The sequence below is a fragment of the Genypterus blacodes genome, unplaced genomic scaffold (genome assembly GCF_046128005.1).
Source record: "Genypterus blacodes isolate CSIRO-AG114 ecotype Tasmania unplaced genomic scaffold, CSIRO-AGI_Gbla_v1 ptg000043l_1, whole genome shotgun sequence".
In the NCBI taxonomy this organism is placed as follows: Eukaryota; Metazoa; Chordata; class Actinopteri; order Ophidiiformes; family Ophidiidae; genus Genypterus; species Genypterus blacodes.
This window is the reverse complement of record NW_027466856.1, coordinates 445,360-465,745: the sequence shown is the minus strand read 5'-3', so window position 1 is coordinate 465,745 and position 20,386 is coordinate 445,360. Positions and strand designations below refer to the sequence as shown.

The following is a 20,386-nucleotide window of genomic DNA, read 5'->3' as shown; positions in this document are numbered from 1 at the left end:
GCTGCGTTGCCATTTTGGGATGTTGGTCTTAATATATCGCTGTCTGGTGTTAATTACAGTTTACTTTTCAGTAGCAAGCGTTGACTGGTGTTCAGTTGCTGGTGTTCTAATATCCATGTGCTTTTAATCCAAAACACAGGACTTTTATTCATTTCAAGTAAAGGTTTCATGAAGTTTTGGTCTCTTTTGATTTCCTGGGCTGCATCCTTCAGATTAATTTATACTAAAACCAACGGTGGATTCATACCGAAGTTCACCCTCAGTGTTGTGAATTGGTTGAAGAAGCAGTGTGACAATAGCAGACGCCACACTGCCAAGGTAGAAGTGTGGATCGAGTGTTGCTGCACTTTAATGGCTGAATGGCACGCAGGCAAGAGTTGAATGTCAAAACCACTCGAAGGCTTTCTCTTGCTCTCTCGCTGCCTTTTAAGACACAGGAGAAAGGCGCTTGTAGTAGGGTTGAGCAGTCTCCGATCCTCCATTATCCACTTTAAAAGGAATATCAAGGAGACGTTGCTTTTGAGATTCAGCCGGAGGGGAGATTTGTGTTTTCTGGGCCAGCGCCGCATCCCGAGAGGAGCCAGACTCACCTGAGAGCGCACAGAGATCAGGAGGCCCCTGATGGAGGCCTGCTGGGGTTTAGTTTTTGGGATGATCTGATTTGTTTGCCTCCCACTGTTTCCTAAGGGAACGGGATGGGCTGCTGCTGCTGCTGCTGCACACACCAGACAGAATCGATGGGTAAATTTGTAAGTTACGCAAAGCTACTGAGGAAAGAGCTTCATTCACATTTTGTACTCATTTGAGGCAATCCGCCAATTAATTATGGATTAAGCCTCAGTTTATGTAAAAGCTTCCGCTGCCTCTTCTCCGTCCAGCAGACCAGCGTCTCGCTGCAAATAGATTGTGATAGAGCAGTGAAGTCTGAGGCAGTCTCTTTGTCTCACTCTGTCCACCTCATCTGGGCCGCCTGTGGATCAGTTTAAGGCCCGTCAACATCAGCTCATACGTAACGTTGGACTTTGTAGTGTCTTTGTCCGAAACCCGTCATAACCCATTTCCCTCCCCCCCTGTTGCAGCTCCCTGCCACAAGCTGAGCCCCTGGTTGCCGTCTGAAGGAGCAGGATGACAAGATGGCACAGCTGCTTGTACCGCCCGGACCTGACAGCTTCTGTCCCTTCGTCCCCGAGTCTCTGGCCGCCATCGAGAGGCTCATCGCCGAGGAGGAGGCCCGGAGACCACGGGCGGAGCGCCGCAGTGATGACGACGACGAGAATGGGCCCCGGCCCAACAGCGACCTGGAGGCAGGGAAGTCCCTCCCCTTTATCTATGGGGACATCCCGCCTCGCCTGGTGTCCACTCCTTTGGAGGACTTGGACACATTCTACTGCAATCAGAAGGTCTGTCTCTAAAAGTATAACTCCCCCTTTGGCCCAGATAATTACAATATATTGGCTTTGCTTTGGTCTTTATTTCCTGGCACCAAGCTTTTTAGACGTTGGAAGCTTGAAGTTAATTGCCCAGAGCTGTCAAACTATTTTAAGGAAACGCACAGAGAAATGCAGCAATTTCCTCCCAAAAAGGCAAATGTCTAAGATAAGAACAGAGGACCATCAAAATGTCAAAGAGTGTGTGGTGATGTGTCTGATGTGTGTTCACACGCACTCTTGACCAAAAAAGAAGCAGGTTTTTATCAGAAGAACAGGAAAACGTCTTCACCTTCCTCCATAATACATTCTGCCTCTCCGTCCTGGAAACAAAATCATGCGTCATTTGCAACATTTTGGCCGTGGAGTGACTCATGTCTCCATCAAGCGGCTGCCTCAACTCCAGCTGCTCTTCACTGGAGTAGCTCAGCTCAAAACAACGTTTGGCGTTTCAAGTGAGCAAAACTGCAAAAATAAACATTTGGACCGTAACGTGCTAAGCTAAGTCAACACCTTTAGGAAGCGTTGGCCAGCGCAGGTGCTTGGTGCTAGATTGTGGTGCGATCTTCGGAGACGCCATAGATCCTAACGTGTTCCTTATGTAACCCTGATCTCTTTCTCTTTCAGACCTTCATAGTATTGAATCGTGGGAAGGCAATCTTCCGTTTCAACGCCACTCCTGCCTTGTACATCCTGAGCCCCTTCAACCCCCTAAGGAGGATAGCTATAAGAGTTTTAGTGCACTCATATCCTTTTTCAACGCTTGCCACAGCCGCGGCGTGATTTGGATTAAGGGGTATTGTCAGACTAAAGTGTGATTTGGAACGTGCGGATGATGGAGATTGAATTGGCTCTGGTTTTGAAAAATCTTCAATTACGTTCCTTGACCTTGGCGCGTCTGGTGTCGTACGATGTTCAGCATGCTTATCATGTTCACCATCCTGACCAACTGTGCTTTCATGACCCTCAGTAATCCGCCGGATTGGGCCAAGAATGTAGAGTAAGTCCTCAGCCGCCTCCTTTTCCGTCTCCTTTTGGCCTCTTCCCCGGATCGAGTCTCTCACCCTCTGCTGGTTTCTCAGGTACACATTCACAGGGATCTACACCTTCGAGTCTCTCATAAAGATCCTGGCCAGGGGCTTCTGCTTGGGGAAGTTCACGTTTCTCCGGGACCCTTGGAACTGGCTGGATTTCAGTGTTATCCTCATGGCGTAAGTGTTGTGACAGCCGTTGTTAGTGTCGTGATAATGTGATCTGGCATAGATGAAGAAGTCCTAGGCCACATTTGTCCCAAAGCCTGTCTGACTTGATCTCGTATTGAAAGCGCCTTTAGCATTATGTTATACGGTCTGTGGAGACGTTTACATGCACACAGTAGTCCCTCCTTTTATAATCACGTTTGACATATACTACTTAAACATTTCTAAGAGGGATTGATTTTGGGATTGTTTTTTTCTGCTGACTCAAGGTCTCATGTCGGACTGTCCCTGTGCATGTAAACATACAGGAGCTTGTGTTAACGTTTGATTCTGATACTAAGGCACATGATGACAGATTGCCATACTTAACCATGTTTTATTGGGAGCCGTTGTGTGTTTTGGGCTGTTTGCTGTGCAGTAACCTGTGCATTTGATCCCGCAGGTATATAACAGAGTTTATAAACCTAGGCAATGTTTCCGCTCTGCGCACGTTCAGAGTTTTGCGAGCTTTGAAAACTATCTCAGTGATCCCAGGTAAGGCCGGCCGCGCCTGCCGCCAGCACTCCTGCCATTTGTCCTCTGTGTGTGACCGTTTTGCCGTTCCCCCCCCCCCCCCTCCACTTCCTCCCTCCCCCCTCCCCCCTCCCTTCCTCCTGTCTCGTCTTGCCAATGTGTGCGGTTTGCGTGCGTGTGTGGGCGCCCCCCCCCCCCCCCCCCCCCCCTCTACCAAACCCTTCCCCCCCTCCCTTCCCTTACAGATATGTCACAGAGTTTGTGGACCTGGGCAATGTCTCAGCACTGCGAACCTTCAGGGTTCTGCGAGCCCTGAAAACTATATCGGTCATCCCAGGTGAGAACGCTATCAAGGCCCATATGGTCAAAAAACAAGCTGAATGAAATGCTAAAGGCTAAAAGCTGGCGTTTCGCTAACATCCCCCCTTCCCCCGCTACCTCCCTGAGCTCATCTTCACTCGTAGCTAAGCCTTGACGACGCCTGTCGCCGTCACCTCATGCTGCCTTTGCCCAAAGGCCGGTAAAAGCTGGAATCTGGCTCCAATCTGCAGCGATGGAGCGGATTTGCAGCTTTGCCACACATCCTTTAAGGCAGAATTCTTTTTATTGGTTGGACTTTATTCTTGCCTTGGGAACTTTTAACGCATAGATTTTGTGCACTATTTTGTTTTTTTTACATTCTTTTGTTTTTTGCATGAGACATTGCAAAAGCCGATTTTCTGGTGGCAGAGCACTTTGTGTGTGTAGGGCTCCTCCTCTCCTGGTCTTCCTGTGCATGTCTCGTTCCATGTTGTGTGTTTTCTTTGTGCTATGGTGCGTGGTGGTCGGGTTAATGTCATTATGAACACTGGCGCCACAGTCACCACGCACACACACGCACACACATAAACAAGTCACACTGATGCTGAGATCCAGGCAACTGGGAACTTTCCAACCTATTATAAAGTAGAATTACAAGGAAATCCAGCTACACACACAAACACGAACATGTGCTTGTACCTGCACTGTTTGATTGTGGCTTTCTGGCATTCTGACTTCAGACCATCCAGGAACACTTAGATCTCCACATACATGTTTATTTCTCCTAAAACAAATGCATGCACACACACACACACACACACACACACTCACACACACTCAGAAGCTTTAAGTAATGATCATTTCCCCAGTGACCAATACCATAACACTTTAACAATGGGCATGAGGAACACCACTTCTTTTCGTGGTTTATCCATGACTGGCGGTGATCTGCCACAGTCTGGTTCCTGTATGACTGCAAACCGACACGTTGGCTCACTCATACAGGAACCTCTGCTGCAGATCCCAGCGGCTGCTTGCTCCTTGCAGCTCACATTATCAGCTTCTTCTTCTCTAGACAAGCTCGCGGCTATAATTAGCAGGCAGTAATCAGTCTACGATGTCCCCCACCCCCCCCCTGCTCCTTGCTCTGTCCTCTCCCCCTCCCCCCGGTTCAGGCCTGAAGACCATCGTCGGCGCGCTGATCCAGTCGGTGAAGAAACTGTCAGACGTGATGATCCTCACCGTGTTCTGCCTCAGCGTCTTCGCCCTCATCGGCCTGCAGCTCTTCATGGGCAACCTGAGGCAGAAGTGTGTGCGAATGCCGGTCAACGGCACCAACATCACCTCGGTGGACGAGGCTCTGTTCAACGACACGCTGCTGGACGCCAACACCACCTTCACGCAGAACCCCACGGAGGTGCCCTTCGTCTGGTTGGAATACATCAACGACACCCGTAAGTGCAAACGCCCACCGCTGCTGCGGCTTTGCTGTCTGCCGGGCACACAGGGGTTAACAGGGATCAAGCTAGCATCCGTCGCACACTGGCCTGAGTCGCACACTGGCCAGTGCATATGCAGAGATACGCGGGGACACTGGCCTTTCACTATGATCGAGAGTGACAGGAAATGCCTTTGAGTGGTGGCAGGGAGGTGTGGGGGGGTCACCCCTCTCACGCCCTTGCTGCTCCTCGTCACTCTCCCTCGTCGCCCCTGTGTGATGCGAGTCGCTGAAAGTGCTACAACAGGGTGAGTCACTCAGATCGCCAGAGGGACACAGAGAGGGAGCGGCACTGGCTACGTGACTGGCCAGTGTCAGAGAGAGATAGAGAGAGAGAGAGAGAGAGAGAGAGAGAGAGAGAGAGAGAGAGAGAGAGAGAGGTTATATGTTCGTGCAGAGGTATGGCACTAAGCGGATGTGTTGCATAATCCTTTGCCAGACTAAACAATGACTAATGTTCAGAGATGTCTAAATTTCCTTTTGTCCGTCTCCGAGCTCTCCCTGGACATTGTCGTGTCTCCCACTTCACACACACACACTGCTTGTCTGACCGTCCCTCTGTCTCTCACCCCTTTCTCTCTCTTTCCCTCTAGGTAATTACTATTACCTCCCCGGGCGCAGGGACGCTCTGCTCTGCGGGAACGGCAGCGGCGCCGGGTAAGACTTGACATGTTTTATTTATATGGCCAATTAGACACACCACAAAAACGAGCATACACAATTAGTGCCTCTCGCTCGCGCCACCGCAGCGAGGCGTTACAACAATCTCGACAGCGTGTTAACTATAGACATCGCCGCTGTATTATTTCAATGTAACGTCTCCTCTGGAATGAAAATGACTGGAGTCCCCTGGTGTGGTGGCAGGATGTGTCCAGAGGGGTTCTCGTGCATCAAAGCGGGACGGAATCCGGACTACGGCTATACCAGCTTCGACACCTTCAGCTGGGCCTTCCTCTCGCTGTTCCGACTCATGACGCAGGACTTCTGGGAGAACCTCTACCAGCAGGTTGGTGGGACAACAAAGGGTTCTGGAATCTTGTAGATACAACCCAGCCAAACATGAAAAACAAGGTTGTCAGGGATCTCTCAGACCGGTAATGTCCAACTGAGATCAAATTACTAGTACAGTGCATTTCATCAGTATTCCTCCAGTTAAGTCCTTTCTTTGTCCCCATAACCACAGATAACCACAGATAACCACAGATAACCACAGATATTCGCGTGGTCCCCATTCCTGTGCAGCTCTCTACTGTGAATGAAAGCACTTATAGGTGATTTAGCTCATAAACGGAGCACTGATGTGTTGTTAAAAGAGAATAAAAGCAATGGACGCTGCTGAGATCAAACGTTTTGAGTTTCCTTTGTTACAAAGTCTACAAACACTAGGCTGAGCTCAGAAGTTGACCTCTTCTTCTCTCTGATCTTTTCCCCGGCGGGCTGCGTCTAGACGTTGCGTGCGGCGGGGAAGCCCTACATGATCTTCTTTGTGCTGGTCATCTTCCTGGGCTCCTTCTACCTGGTCAACCTCATCCTGGCCGTGGTTGCCATGGCGTACGACGAGCAGAACCAGGCCACCATCGAGGAGGCGCAGCAGAAGGAGGAGGAGTTCCAGGCCATGCTGGAGCAGCTGAAGAGGCAGCAGGAGGAGGCGCAGGCAAGACACCTTCTACTTTACGCTCTGTCTGTCTGTCTGACTCTGTGTGTGTGTGTGTGTGTGTGTGTGTGTGTGTGTGTGTGTGTGTGTGCGTGTGTGTGTGTGTGTCTGGGTGTGTGTGTGTGGTTGTGTGTGTGCTGTGAGACATTAATCATCTTTCTTTTTGCTTTTGAAGAATGCGTCCACAGGGTCATCTCATTGCTTTGGCTGAGCAAAATGTTTAGTTTCTCACCACAGCAGATGGTTCATGAAGGAGGAAGCAGCAGAGCTCATGGGAAACTAGATCAGATAGTAATTTGAATGTCACTTTGCTTACTTTTGCCGTGTTTTTTTTCTCCGCAAGTTCGTTTTTACACTAGCGCACAGAGTAGAGTGTGGGAGGAGCTGTTTGGAATGAAACCGGGTGACGCTCTGTTGATTCTCAGGCTCAGAACAGAGACAGCTGCCGGGGAAGCTGAGGGAAGCTCCCAGAGAACGGACTGCTGAGAGATATTAATCAGCTATAGGAAATTGATTAGGATGACTCAAACCTAATCAACGCGATTCTGTTGAATTTCATGATTTTCAGTTGAAATTGCAGCAGTCTGGGGAGATTTGGCGCTCGTTCACCAAGTGTGGTTAAAGGTCAAAGGCTTAAGGTTTCATGCAGAGACGGGGGTCCATTGAAAGACCTATGGACCTCCAGATTGCTATAACTTACACCAAAAATTATGTAGTTTGAACGTAGGAATCACACATCACCCATGCGTTGTGTGCCAGATTTCGCCATTTTTAATCGCATCAAAAGAGAAATACATAACCTAAGAGGCAGACGTGCCAGCCGACGCTGCAGAAAACAGCCCGGGGTGGATGTGAATGGCGTGCCAGATGTGTGTCCTCAATAAGAGGTGTGACTCACTTTCACTGTGTCTATTGCTCCCTCCTCCTCCTCCTCCTTCAGTGCATTACAACAAAAGCACAATACGCTGGTGCAAAACGGCACATGAAAAGCACAAACTGTGAACTTAGATTTTGTCATTAAACGCAACAAAAGCAAATTCAAGCCTGGGTTATTTTTCAGAAACTAAAAGTCGCTCTGGTAGCTGTTGTGTAAAGTGGCGCAAACTAACTCATCTCCTTCATCCTAATGCTGACTTTGTCTTTGAATGGCTGCTCTGCTGCACTCCACACAAACACACACACACACACTCTTATCAGGCCTGTGCATGTTCAGAACGCTGTTGGCGATTGTTCTGTCGTTGCCATGGCAGATTAATTGATGATTTGGTGTGTGGTTGCCCTCTTAAACCTTCTGTTGAGCTGCTGGTGCTATTGTTTGGCTGGAGGACTGTGGGGGACACGTGTCTATATTTAGGCTGTGGTATTTATGTGACGTAGGCACAGTTCTAAAAAAAGGATTCCTCAGAAAACATGTAAATTAAGAAATATGCTGTATCTAAAAGCCAATCATGAAGTCTTATGATATCTTAAGATGATGCAGGCAATAGGCTGTTACAGAGTTGAAGAAATATCAGACATCCAAATGATCAGAATTGTTTTGATGGGTTTATACGAAAACATTCTAGCCTCCATTTTTAGAAGGCGTCTGAGTCTGATTTGGCTCTTCATGCTGCTGCTGCTCTCAGCTGCCAGGCTCTCTCCTCCGCTCCAGTCGGCGAGAGCCTCTGAGACGGGCGCTGGTTGCCATGACAACTGTCCCTGTGCTCTGATTGGCTGACAGGTTGCCGCGGCAGCAGCCCCTGAGAGTGGAGAGTACAGCGGGAGAGGGGGCCCCTCCTCCGAGTCCTCCTCGGGGACGTCGAAGCTCAGCTCCAAGAGCGCCAAGGAGCGACGCAACAGGCGGAAGAAGAGGAAGCAGAGGGAGGAGGAGGAGGAGAGGGGGGGCAGGGACAAGTTCCACAAGTTCCACAAGTCCGAGTCCGAGGACAGCATCAAGAGGTCCAGCTTCCGCTTCTCCATCGACGCCAACCGACTCTCTTATGAGAAAAGATGCTCCTCACCCAATCAGGTCCATAAACAATCATTGATAAAAGTAATTGATGAAGACCATATTGGATATGTCCCTTAATGTCCCTCAGCATAGCTACTTTAAAAATCACATTTTTGACTATGCATATTCCTGTCTCTGGGTCTTCCATCATACTTCCTGTTTCCTCTTCCCCACCATTTCCTGTTTCTACTTCCATCCCTCTTTCCATCTTAGTCTCTGCTCAGCATCCGAGGGTCCCTGTTTTCCCCGCGGAGAAACAGCCGTGCCAGCCTCTTCAGCTTCCGCGGCCGGGCGCGCGACATGGGCTCGGAAAACGACTTTGCCGACGACGAGCACAGCACCTTCGAGGAGAGCGATAGCCGGCGTGGCTCGCTGTTCGTGCCACGGCCTCTCGTGCGGCGCTGCAGCGCCGTCAGCCAGATGAGCCTCGGGGCACCGCGGGTTGTGCTGCCCGCCAACGGGAAGATGCACTGCACCGTGGACTGCAACGGCGTGGTCTCCCTGGTCGGGGGAACTTCTGTAACAACCTCTCCTGTAGGTCTCCTGCTGCCAGAGGTGACTTCACTGTTTTATAGACCTGTAGTCCCTAGAATGGACCCATGTTAAAGCCTCTAAAAGCTCCTGAAGTTATACATTTAGTTGGAAAAAATAAAATCACTGTTGCCATAACAAACTTAATTGTGTATCTTTACCCTTTCCTAGGGGACGACTACGGACACGGAGCTGAAGCGACGCCGCTCGGGTTACCACCACCCTCTCATGGATTACTTAGATGAACCGGGAGGCCGGCAAAGAGCTATGAGTGTGGCCAGCATCCTCACCAACACCATGGAAGGTCAGGGTCAGGTTATATTGTATATAACGAATGAATAGACAGATCACTTCCAACACCATCATCATGAAGTGTCCCTTGTTATTCCTGTTTTCCAGAGCTTGAAGAGTCTCGACAGAAGTGCCCTCCCTGCTGGTATCGGTTTGCCAACACCTGTCTGATCTGGGATTGCTCTCCCGCCTGGCTGAAGATCAAGGACGTCGTCAGAACGATCGTCATGGACCCGTTTGTAGATCTGGCCATCACAATTTGCATCGTTCTCAACACTCTTTTCATGGCCATGGAGCATTACCCCATGACCAAAGAGTTTGATAACGTCCTCAGTGTCGGAAACCTGGCAAGTATCGCTTAATATGACCAGAGATATGGATTTAAAAGTATCTCTTATGATGTAACGCTTTGCTTCCTTTTTGTCATTAGGTGTTTACAGGCATTTTCACGGCAGAGATGTGCTTCAAGATCATCGCCCTGGATCCATATTACTACTTCCAAGAGGGCTGGAATATCTTTGACGGCATCATTGTCAGTCTGAGTCTGATGGAGCTCGGCCTGGCCAATGTAGAAGGCCTGTCTGTGCTCAGATCATTTAGATTGGTAAGTAACATGATGCTAAAATACCTGGGATACCATTTGTTCCCCTGTACCTCTCACGTCACAAGCCTTTCTCTTCAAACAGCTGAGGGTTTTCAAACTGGCCAAATCATGGCCCACGTTGAACATGCTGATCAAGATCATCGGGAACTCGGTGGGCGCTCTGGGGAACTTGACTCTCGTGTTGGCCATCATCGTCTTCATCTTCGCCGTGGTGGGAATGCAGCTGTTTGGCAAAAGTTACAAGGAATTTGTTTGTAAGATTTCCAAAGAGTGCGAGTTGCCACGCTGGCACATGCACGACTTCTTCCACTCCTTCCTCATCGTGTTCCGGGTTCTGTGCGGAGAGTGGATCGAGACCATGTGGGACTGCATGGAGGTCGCGGGACAGTCCATGTGCCTCATTGTCTTCATGATGGTCATGGTCATTGGAAACCTGGTGGTATGGCTTTGCTTCTTTATTTCCTTTGATAAATATGGAGTTCTGTTTCATTCTAGCCTCCAAACAGGAACTTATCTTGGGTTTGAAGTTTGGTTTGGCTGTATTTACTTGAAATTTCTGAATGGAGTCTACTGGTGAACTCAGTTGTGCTCCTTGATTTTCACATCTTCTCAGGTTCTGAACCTGTTCCTGGCTCTCCTCCTGAGCTCCTTCAGTGCCGACAACCTGGCAGCAACCGACGATGACAATGAGATGAACAACTTGCAGATCGCTGTAGGCCGGATCCACCGGGGCATCTCCTTTGTTAAGTCCACGGTGCGGCAGTTCTTTCAGAGCCTCTGCTTTGGCAAAGGCGGTAAGGGCGTTGGTCTGGCTGGGGAGATCAAACCACTGGATGAGCTGCACAGTAACGGCAAGGGTAACTGCATCTCTAACCACACCTCAGTGGAGATCACCAAAGATCCAAGCGGGGTGTACCTGACGGAGGGCAACGGCCGGCCAGGGGGAGGGCTGGTGGTTGGGGTCGGGGTCGGGGTTGGTGGGGACACTACGACAAACTACCCCATGGAGGAATGTGACTACATGTCGTTTATTCATAACCCCAGCCTGACAGTAACAGTGCCCATCGCGGTGGGCGAGTCAGACTTTGAGAACCTTAACACAGAAGATTTCAGCAGTGACTCATCGGATGTTGAAGGTAGCAAAGAGGTAAGACTCTCATAGCGTATCTATTTGCACTACAGCTAGGTGTTATCGTCGGTGTCAAGAACATTTAACGTATACGTTCAACCCGGTTGCAGACTTATTTCTACACCAATGAATCACACTGTTCTACTAAGGGGATCAAACTGTAGCTGAATCTGTTTGTAGACGTACATATTAGGGTGTATATTTGTCAGTATGTCAGTTTGTTTGTGAGTCTGTGTGCAGTGTCTAAACATTCAGCATTCAGTAGTTTTGAGTAGTAGTCACAAACTTATGGACCTGGGATACTTCACCCCTGGCATCATATCAAAGAACAGATATAATTATAGCACAGTATTTCTTGCCTATTCTTTGAGAGTAAATGGCAGGTTTGCCGTTTAGCGTTGCCAGGCTGACAGCGCATTGGAAACGCTGCTCCCCGGTGATGTCAGCCTGCCACTGTGGGCGTGGTGCCAGTCCCCTCTGATTCAAAACAACCTCAGATGCTATTTCAAGCTGTAGCACCACATGCTCCAAATACTGATCGGCCAGTGCCTTTTCACCTTACCGCTGATCTTTTCACCCTCTAGGCAGGGGGCAGATCGTTTCTGACAATTAAGGAGATTAAGATGATCCTTAAAAACGTTTTGTCTCATTGTCACATATTGTGTCGCGTCACGTCAGGAGATCTGTGTGTGTCTAACTTGGAAGTTTCTGTTTCTCTGTGCCACCACGGTGGCTTGGAGCTGAACGCAGACATTAGGCTGTATGCTGGCTTGTAGTGTGTTTGACTTACTTTTGTTTAACCCCCCATTTGTTATTGCAGCTGTGTCACAGACGCTCTCAAGGTTTTCAGTGAGAGGAGAATCGTAAGACCACTTTATTGTACCATAGCACTAACCATGAGGACTGCCTATGCCATTTACAGACAAACAACATGTTTCTCTCATACCTTCAATGGATTGCCCATTTTTGTTCTTTGCCTGATCTGCCCTCCGTCCCCACCCCCACCCCACCCTCTTTGCTTTACCCCCCTACAGCAGCACACTCAATGCTGTAATCTTTGAGTTTTCCCCTTACCCCTCCCTCCCCCTTCATATTTTATCTTGAAACATCAGGCTGTATTGCAGTGACAAACCATTAGGAATGAGCGACACCACCCTTTCCATTAATAGATGAACTCATCCAACATGTCCTTTGCTTTTTGATTTCATTGCTTGGTTTTTGGATTGGTTTTTGGGACTTGATTGGCATCCAACACTCAAAGAGCTTGAGAATGAAGGAAGAGAGGAGGAGGTGGAAGAGAATGAGGATAAAGAGAGATGGAATGAAGGAATGAATTTTGCTGTAGTTTGACAAAATTCATTTGTCTTGCTCACAGCCCATGCATACACGCATCGAATACTTGTACATAAATTGTTTTCTGTGATAATCCAATGATAATAGAATGAGAATCTCTTACAGAATTTTACAACGCAAATGAATCAGAGCTGATTTTTGCAGGGTGGCAAATAGATTACACATGGCAACGTATATGAAGCTGAACTGATTAATCAGGATGCACTAAATTAGGGTAATTTCTCATGATTCCAAGATACCATACGTGTCGGCCCTTGCAATATTCTTAAATGCCTGTGTTATCCACCTGTGTTCCACTGCAACTATCTTGTCTGACAGTTAATGATAAACGCTGTAAGGACCGGGCCTCACATGGTCCTGATTGATACAAGGTAAAATGGGGCTCATGCTGAGGGCGAAAAAGACAGCAGGAGAGAGTCAAACTACCAGAAAATGATGCACTTGTGAGCAGCATGCTTCCATCATTCCCATGCCGTATTAGCTGGGTCCCACGGCAATCAGGGCTGCTGCACTGTCTAGGATGACATGTTCCTGCACTCCGCACTCCAGGCACAACAGACATAAGGCCACATAACACCATGTTTGCCCAATAAAAACAGACAGGAAGCCTCACAACATGAAATCGTCCGATTGTATGCAGATGATGTTATCATATACGCAACAAAAAATTTAGGATTTTTTTGTCGGATTTCTGAGTTATAAGTGTTGCCAGGGTGCAAAATTCAGACTTATCAGCTAGCCAGGGTAACATAAACTCAATCACAAGCAACACCAATGTGTTCTGTGAATGGCTGAGAAGATCGATGAGGACCATTGAGTACCACACCAAGGCCTGTATGTTTTCTGGGTACGCATGAGTGCTAATTCGACATGTTTCACACATGTAAACAAAACCGCCCGACCACATGCTGTCTTATAAACAGTGCAAAGTACTGGTTTTTGCTGGTAAGCTAATGTGGTTTTCCCGTCTACTTCAACACAAACAGAAGAAGCTTGTACACTGCTTTCAAGGAATGGAAATAATGTGTTTTCATGTCATTGAGGAAAATGTTCAGCACCTTTTTGGGGGGGGTGGATGCAATGTTTTAGGGCGGGGAAATTGTTGTTTCTAAAAAAAATAATAATTTGAAAATGGGATAAATTCTAGAGCAATTTTTGGTCATTTTTCTGCGGACATGAAAATACTTCAGCACACGTTCTGCTCGATACGATTTCAGGCTTGGATTGATAATGCACTGGAATACTGCATGCACTCTTCCTCGAACTGAGGTCACATCAAATGTACCCACAGCGTATTTCTGTAATCAACAACCTCCCCGTGCCACCTTTGCCACATCATCTAATTTGATCCACAAACTTAACAACAAAGCCTGTAGGTACATTTGATCGATGCTGCATGTGATGATGATAATGATGATGATGATGATGATTATAATGATGATTTCAAAGAGCCCAACTCTGTGAGCTATTACAGTGCCCAGTCTCCAGACTAAGGTATTTACAGCCGTGGCACTGAAGTACATGTGAATGGAGAATCGCAATCGCAGCTCAGACGGTTGGCTCCTGTGATTGACTCCATGTTGAGTTTTCTGGCATTCAAGGGTAACTTTGTACTTCTTTCATCTTTCTTCTTCTTCGTCTTCCCTCCACGCAGAAGCTCCACATAGAGCCTCGGCACCCCAGCTCCTCGGAGGGAAGCACAGTAGATATTCGCCCCCCAGGAGACGGGGGAGAATCTGAGGAGATGGAGCCAGAGGAGTCGCTGGACCCTGAGGGCTGCTTCACTGAGGGTAAAAGGGGGGAGGGATGGATGTGAGGGTGATAGGCAGGAAAAATAATGCAAAGGAAAAGTGGGGCAGAGTGAGGAAGGTGCGAGATGAAAATGTTTCAGAAGCGCAAATCGTATCGTCGGTGATACTCAACCCTGAATGACAATGAATAGAACTGCTCAGCCAGACAGAAATAACAGTCTGAGGGATTTGATCAGTTCAGATAGAAGATGAGACAAAAATGAAGACTTGTCTCTGTCTAAATTATAGTGGTGTGAAGTTTTATGTTTTTTTATTCAACGATGACTAAGATAAGGGTCGCTAGAATGCTGTAAAGAGGGTTGTCCAGTCCTCCAGGAAACATTTTCTTTATATACGTATACATATATTCTATACATTCATTCCTATCTGCATTTGGCCTTCCCCTCCCCTCATATTTCTTGGTGCCTTCAGGCTGTGTGAGCAGGTTCAAGTGCTGCCAGGTGAACGAGGAAGATGTTGTGTACAAGAGCTGGTGGTCACTCCGGAAAACTTGCTTTATCATTGTCGAACACAACTGGTTTGAATCCTTCATCATATTCATGATCCTCCTCAGCAGCGGAGCATTGGTGAGTGTGTGTGTATGTGTGCGCCTGAATCTCTCACTTTGTTGCAGTTTCAATTTCACAATCCCCACCAGCAGACTATTTATTTGCCTTTGTGGCATTTTGCGCAGGCATTCGAGGACATTTACATAGAGCAGAGGAGAACCATCAAGACCATGCTCGAGTACGCCGACAAGGTCTTCACCTACATCTTCATCCTGGAAATGCTGTTGAAGTGGGTTGCATACGGGTTTGTCAAGTACTTCACCAACGCCTGGTGCTGGCTCGACTTTCTCATTGTAGATGTATGTATCAAACTCATACATCAGTACTAACAAACACAGATCTCCTGGTTCAGGATCAGTCAGGTCAAAGTGGAGCACAGTGATCTTTAACCCTCCTTGTCTGGATCATTGTCTTCTCACAGGTGTCCTTGGTCAGCCTTGTAGCCAATGCTCTGGGCTACTCAGAACTCACAGCTATCAAATCCCTGAGGACACTGCGAGCCCTGCGGCCCCTGAGGGCGCTGTCACGGTTTGAGGGCATGAGGGTAAGGAAATGCGGAGAAACGGCTACGCAAAGTGTTCAAATCAACCACGCCCAATCATAGTTAGCATAGTCAGACTATAATGTGCTTTTATATGCTTTAAAATCTGAGTAAAGGTGCTCCCAGCTGGTCCCGGCATGCCCTTGGATTCTCTTGTGCCATTATTTTGAATTACGTGTAAAGAGAGACAGACAGTTTATCAGTGTCCTCTTGTCCTCTGCTGGAGGCGTAATGCAACGATGTAATTCATTTAAAGAACATTGAATTCTTCTCGGGTAACTTTTGAAGTCTCAGATCTAATTTCAGGATGGTTGTGTAGTACAGATTGTTCTTTTCTTCCTCTATCTGCATGCCTTTCTTTACATCGTGGGTGACGTTTGTGGGTATATTGCTGTTTTCAGGCGTCGTTTTCTGACGTTCTCTGTACCTTTGACCTGTAATTCTTTTCCTTGTTGTGTGTCTTTTTTCATTTACAGTCAATCAAAATGTTGTGACTTCATCCCGCCTCTCTAAGGTTTTTTTCTGTTTTGCTTTTTTACCTATCTAATGTTCAAACTTCTTCACTTTTTCCACTTTCTTCCTTCCAACTCTCATCTTATTAAATACTCTGTAGATGTCGATGGTCTTAAGAGCTTCACATATATAAGAAATTAAATACAGTTTGTTTTTAAATGATGTATAATAATTATCACTTTTGGCTCTTGTCCTGTAACCTTTTACTGAAACAGCTCAATCAAATCTGGGGCCCTATGTCCTAATAAAGAACAGCTAAGTGATTAGATGATTGTAATGGCCACTTATCCAACAAACAGCCATTCTAATTAGGAGAGCAGAGATCTTTGGACGACAAACGGCACGCTGACTTCCTCTCTGTGGTTGAACCTGTAGGTGGTGGTCAACGCTCTGCTGGGGGCCATCCCCTCCATCATGAACGTGCTGCTGGTCTGCCTCATCTTCTGGCTCATCTTCAGCATCATGGGCGTCAACCTATTCGCCGGGAAGTACTACCACTGCGTCAACACCACCTCGGACGAGATCTTCCTCATCGACGTGGTCAACAACAGGAGCGAGTGTCTGGCGATGGTCAACGACAGCGCTCGCTGGAAGAACGTCAAGATCAACTTCGACAACGTCGGCGCCGGATACCTGGCGTTGTTACAAGTGGTGAGTTAAGTTACAAGTGTGTATGATAATATACGTGTGAGAGCGTGGAGAAACTGTGTGTGTTTGGGGCTCAGAGGTCATGAAGTATGTATCGTTTATGTTGGTATTAAATTAGATGTCAAATGGTCTTTGATAAACGTACAGATTGGTTTCATCAGAGAAGCGGCGTTAATGCAATACAGGGCTTTAGTCACGAAGAGAACGTGAAGGAAACATTCCCATCTGATGTGTACATTGCTCATGGTGTGTGTTTATGAGTCATTAAGGGAATCTGTCAAAGCTGGACGGCACAATCAGCGGCGCTCCAGTGCTGAGGAAATCAAATGAAGGCTGTCATTTGAGCTAAGCCCCCAACCTCCCCCACCGTCTCTGTGGACTGAATCAGTCTTCTCTCATCTGCTCCCTAGGCAACGTTCAAGGGCTGGATGGACATCATGTACGCCGCGGTGGACTCTCGCAACGTAAGTCTCTCGCTCTGTCCCCATCTCCTTCCGTCTTATAGCCACCCATGCTCAGAGTCTGTCCTTCCCCGTGTGTTTGTCTCAGGTGGAGGAACAGCCGCAGTATGAAGTCAACTTGTACATGTACCTCTATTTCGTCATCTTCATCATCTTCGGCTCCTTCTTCACCCTCAACCTGTTCATTGGCGTCATCATCGACAACTTCAACCAGCAGAAGAAAAAGATGAGTATCGTCGCCACAGACCAACGCCGAGTCAGACAGCAGCTCGTCCGAGCCGGTTTGACTACAGCGCGTCTCTAAAGACCACTCGGGGTTAATTAATGCAACAACAACAGCGTTCATCAAGCGGTCATCCCACCAGCTGTGCCTTCTCCCCCGACAGAACCCCCTCTGACACAAACACCAACTCAGATCTTGGAAACAAGGCAACCAGCGCGTAAAGAAACACACTGATTTAGTCCATAGGTGTGTGTGTTAGAGAGGGAGAGAGAGAGAAGGAGAGAGAGAGAGAGAGAGAGAGAGTAATCATTATCTGAGGATTTACTGCGAACACTGAGGGCGCATGAGTCACCACACACACTCACACACACGGTGTCACAGGGAATGTAATCTGCCCTGCATTCAACCGGGTGCTAATGAGCAGGGAGTGGCAACGCCCAGAGAGAGAGAGAGAGAGAGAAAGAGGTGAGTTGCACCCTGGCAGTTCTGACTCGACTGACTCAGTCTGGTGTTCCTGTCTGTGTGGCTTCATCGAGCCCCGCGGCCAAACTGCTCCATGCAAATGGTTTCTCAGTGTCAACACCAGTCCCTCCAGACACGCATCACACACACACCCGCGCGACAAATACTCGCTGACTCAGCTGAACTCAGCACATTTTCAAAGTCCAGCAGCTTGGACTCGTGACCAATGACATCGATCGCCTCACTGTGTCCAGATTTAAGGCTTATTCAAGGTTTAACCGCAATTTAACTTCACATCAGGGAGTCAGGATGTGTTATTTTTGAGGTACAGCATCAAATATCATTAGAGTGACTAATAGGTTTTGGCTTGGTTGCAAACATGAACCTGAATCTGATGAAAGTAGAAGTAGATTGTGAGTTTATAGTTTGTGGTTGTAACCAGAGTTTGTCTGGCCTCTTTACTTTGGAGGTCAGGACATCTTCATGACAGAGGAGCAGAAGAAGTACTACAACGCCATGAAGAAGTTGGGCTCCAAGAAGCCACAGAAGCCTATACCTCGCCCGACGGTGAGAGGCTGTTTTTACTCATAAGGCTGGGTTGGGCCACAGGTGGAGGTGTGAAACCACTAATATATTTATTTTCTTCCCTTGGCCCTCAGAATGCGTTCCAAGGATGCGTGTTCGACTGCATCACCAAGCAGGCGTTTGACATCGTGATCATGATCCTCATCTGCCTCAACATGGTGACCATGATGGTGGAGACGGACGAGCAGACGGTGGACATGGACAACATCCTCTACTGGATCAACATGGTGTTCATCGTGCTCTTCACTGGCGAGTGCACGCTGAAGATGATCTCCCTGCGTCACTACTACTTCACCATCGGCTGGAACATTTTCGACTTTGTGGTTGTGATCCTCTCAATTGTCGGTAAGGAGAACGTTGGCGTGCGCGTTGGCTTTCCGCTCCATTGTGGTTGAAAAGGCGTCTGACTCATTTTGATGTTTTTTTGGCCTCTGCAGGTATGTTCTTATCCGAAGTTATCGAGAAGTACTTTGTGTCCCCCACGTTGTTCCGAGTTATCCGCCTGGCCAGGATCGGCCGTATCCTCCGCCTCATCAAAGGCGCCAAGGGCATCCGGACGCTCCTCTTCGCCTTGATGATGTCACTTCCTGCCCTCTTCAACATTGGCCTCCTCCTCTTCCTGGTGATGTTCATCTACGCCATCTTCGCCATGTCCAACTTCGCCTACGTCAAGCAAGAGGCCGGGATCGACGACATGTTCAATTTCGAGACGTTTGGAAACAGCATGATCTGTTTGTTCCAGATCACCACCTCGGCCGGGTGGGACAGCCTGATGGCACCCATCCTGAACAAGAGGGAGCCCGACTGTGACAGCCAGATGGAGCACCCGGGAAACTCCTACAAAGGAAACTGTGGCAACCCGTCCGTGGCCATCTTCTTCTTCGTCAGCTACATTATCATCTGCTTCCTCATCGTGGTCAACATGTACATCGCAGTCATCCTGGAGAACTTCAGCGTGGCCACGGAGGAGAGCGCCGAGCCGCTGAGCGAGGACGACTTTGAGATGTTTTACGAGGTGTGGGAGCGCTTCGACCCGGACGCCACGCAGTTCATGGAGTACAAGAAGCTCTCCGACTTCGCGGACGCCCTCGACCCGCCACTGCGAATTCCCAAGCCCAACAAGATCCAGCTCATATCCATGGACCTGCCCATGGTCAGTGGCGAACGCATCCACTGCCTGGACATCCTGTTTGCCTTCACCAAGCGAGTTCTGGGCGAGAGCGGAGAGATGGACGTGCTACGCGGCCAGATGGAGGAACGCTTCATGGCCTCCAACCCCTCTAAGGTGTCCTACGAGCCCATCACCACCACCCTTCGCCGCAAGCAGGAGGACATGTCTGCCGTGATCATCCAGAGGGCCTTCCGCCGCCACATGATCCGCCGCGTCATGAAGAGAGCCTCTGCCCTGTACAAGGAGCAGCTGCGGGATGGCATCCGCGACCCCGACAAGGACGTGATGGTCATCTGCAAGTTCACAGAGAACTCCACGTCGGAAAAGACGGACATGACGCCGTCCACGGCCTCGCCGCCGTCGTATAACAGCGTGACAAAGTCAGACAAGGACAAATACGAGAAGGAGGTCAGAGAAAAGGAAAACAAAGCTAAAGACTTGAAAGAGCAAAAGAAATAAACCGAACAAAATGCATCGCGGAGGCTATTGGCGAGGGGATTTTGTTTACAGCTTCTGAGGGGTAGGGCGATGTACATGTGTGTGTTGGTTGCTAAGCGATGACTCGTGCCACGCCAGACTCACGCTGTCTGTACTTGCGCATGATTCAAGACGTATACGGAAATCTGCGATCGTTCTGGAGGAATCTCGCTCACACAGAAGTCGGGGTGTGTGTGTGTGTGTGTGTGTATGTGTGTGTGACACTGCCAGAGAGCGAGCGGAAACTACGGTAACACAGAGAGGCCTCTCTGCAAAACGCTTGTGATTTTCATATTGGTTGTTGTTCTCCGATACCGTACAGTTGTCCGTAGCTTAGTGCTGCTGCTACTATAAATCCAGTGTCTTGAATTTAACAATCGCTGTCTCACTTAACAAACTACTCTGCATCTCTTAATCTGTTTTCGGTATCCAAGTTTTTTCGAAAGAATGTTTTCTA

The 20,386-nt window shown here is 48.3% G+C and overlaps 1 protein-coding gene across 3 annotated transcripts; it reads left to right on the top strand.

Annotated features, from left to right (window-relative positions):
- Positions 1-1,133: 1,133 nt before the first annotated feature.
- On the top strand, positions 1,134-19,911 carry LOC142999307 (sodium channel protein type 2 subunit alpha-like). 3 transcript variants are annotated; one of them, XM_076148794.1, is made up of 26 exons: positions 1,134-1,400; positions 2,055-2,173; positions 2,338-2,427; positions 2,510-2,638; positions 3,385-3,476; positions 4,615-4,893; positions 5,531-5,594; positions 5,802-5,943; positions 6,385-6,591; positions 8,312-8,599; positions 8,795-8,992; positions 9,284-9,416; positions 9,512-9,750; positions 9,834-10,007; positions 10,090-10,446; positions 10,621-11,154; positions 14,144-14,279; positions 14,712-14,866; positions 14,974-15,147; positions 15,270-15,392; positions 16,278-16,553; positions 16,961-17,014; positions 17,100-17,237; positions 18,159-18,263; positions 18,356-18,626; positions 18,719-19,911. In XM_076148794.1, exons 1-26 carry the CDS (start codon positions 1,134-1,136, stop codon positions 19,909-19,911), a joined length of 5,937 nt encoding a protein of 1,978 aa, XP_076004909.1. The 3 variants fall into 3 exon arrangements, with proteins under 3 accessions (XP_076004909.1, XP_076004907.1, XP_076004908.1); XM_076148792.1 differs by having other exon boundaries at positions 8,795-9,136; XM_076148793.1 differs by lacking the exon at positions 3,385-3,476 and adding an exon at positions 3,069-3,160 and having other exon boundaries at positions 8,795-9,136.
- Positions 19,912-20,386: the final 475 nt, after the last annotated feature.

What these genes read in the sequence shown, in the direction of transcription:
- LOC142999307 (XM_076148792.1), top strand. Translation starts at nt 1,134, where the DNA reads ATGGCACAGCTGCTTGTACCGCCCGGACCTGACAGCTTCTGTCCCTTC. An exon ending in TGAGGGCTGCTTCACTGAGG is followed by an intron (nt 14,280 to 14,711) that starts GTAAAAGGGGGG and finishes TGGTGCCTTCAG; the next exon opens with GCTGTGTGAGCAGGTTCAAG. An exon ending in TCGACTTTCTCATTGTAGAT is followed by an intron (nt 15,148 to 15,269) that starts GTATGTATCAAA and finishes GTCTTCTCACAG; the next exon opens with GTGTCCTTGGTCAGCCTTGT.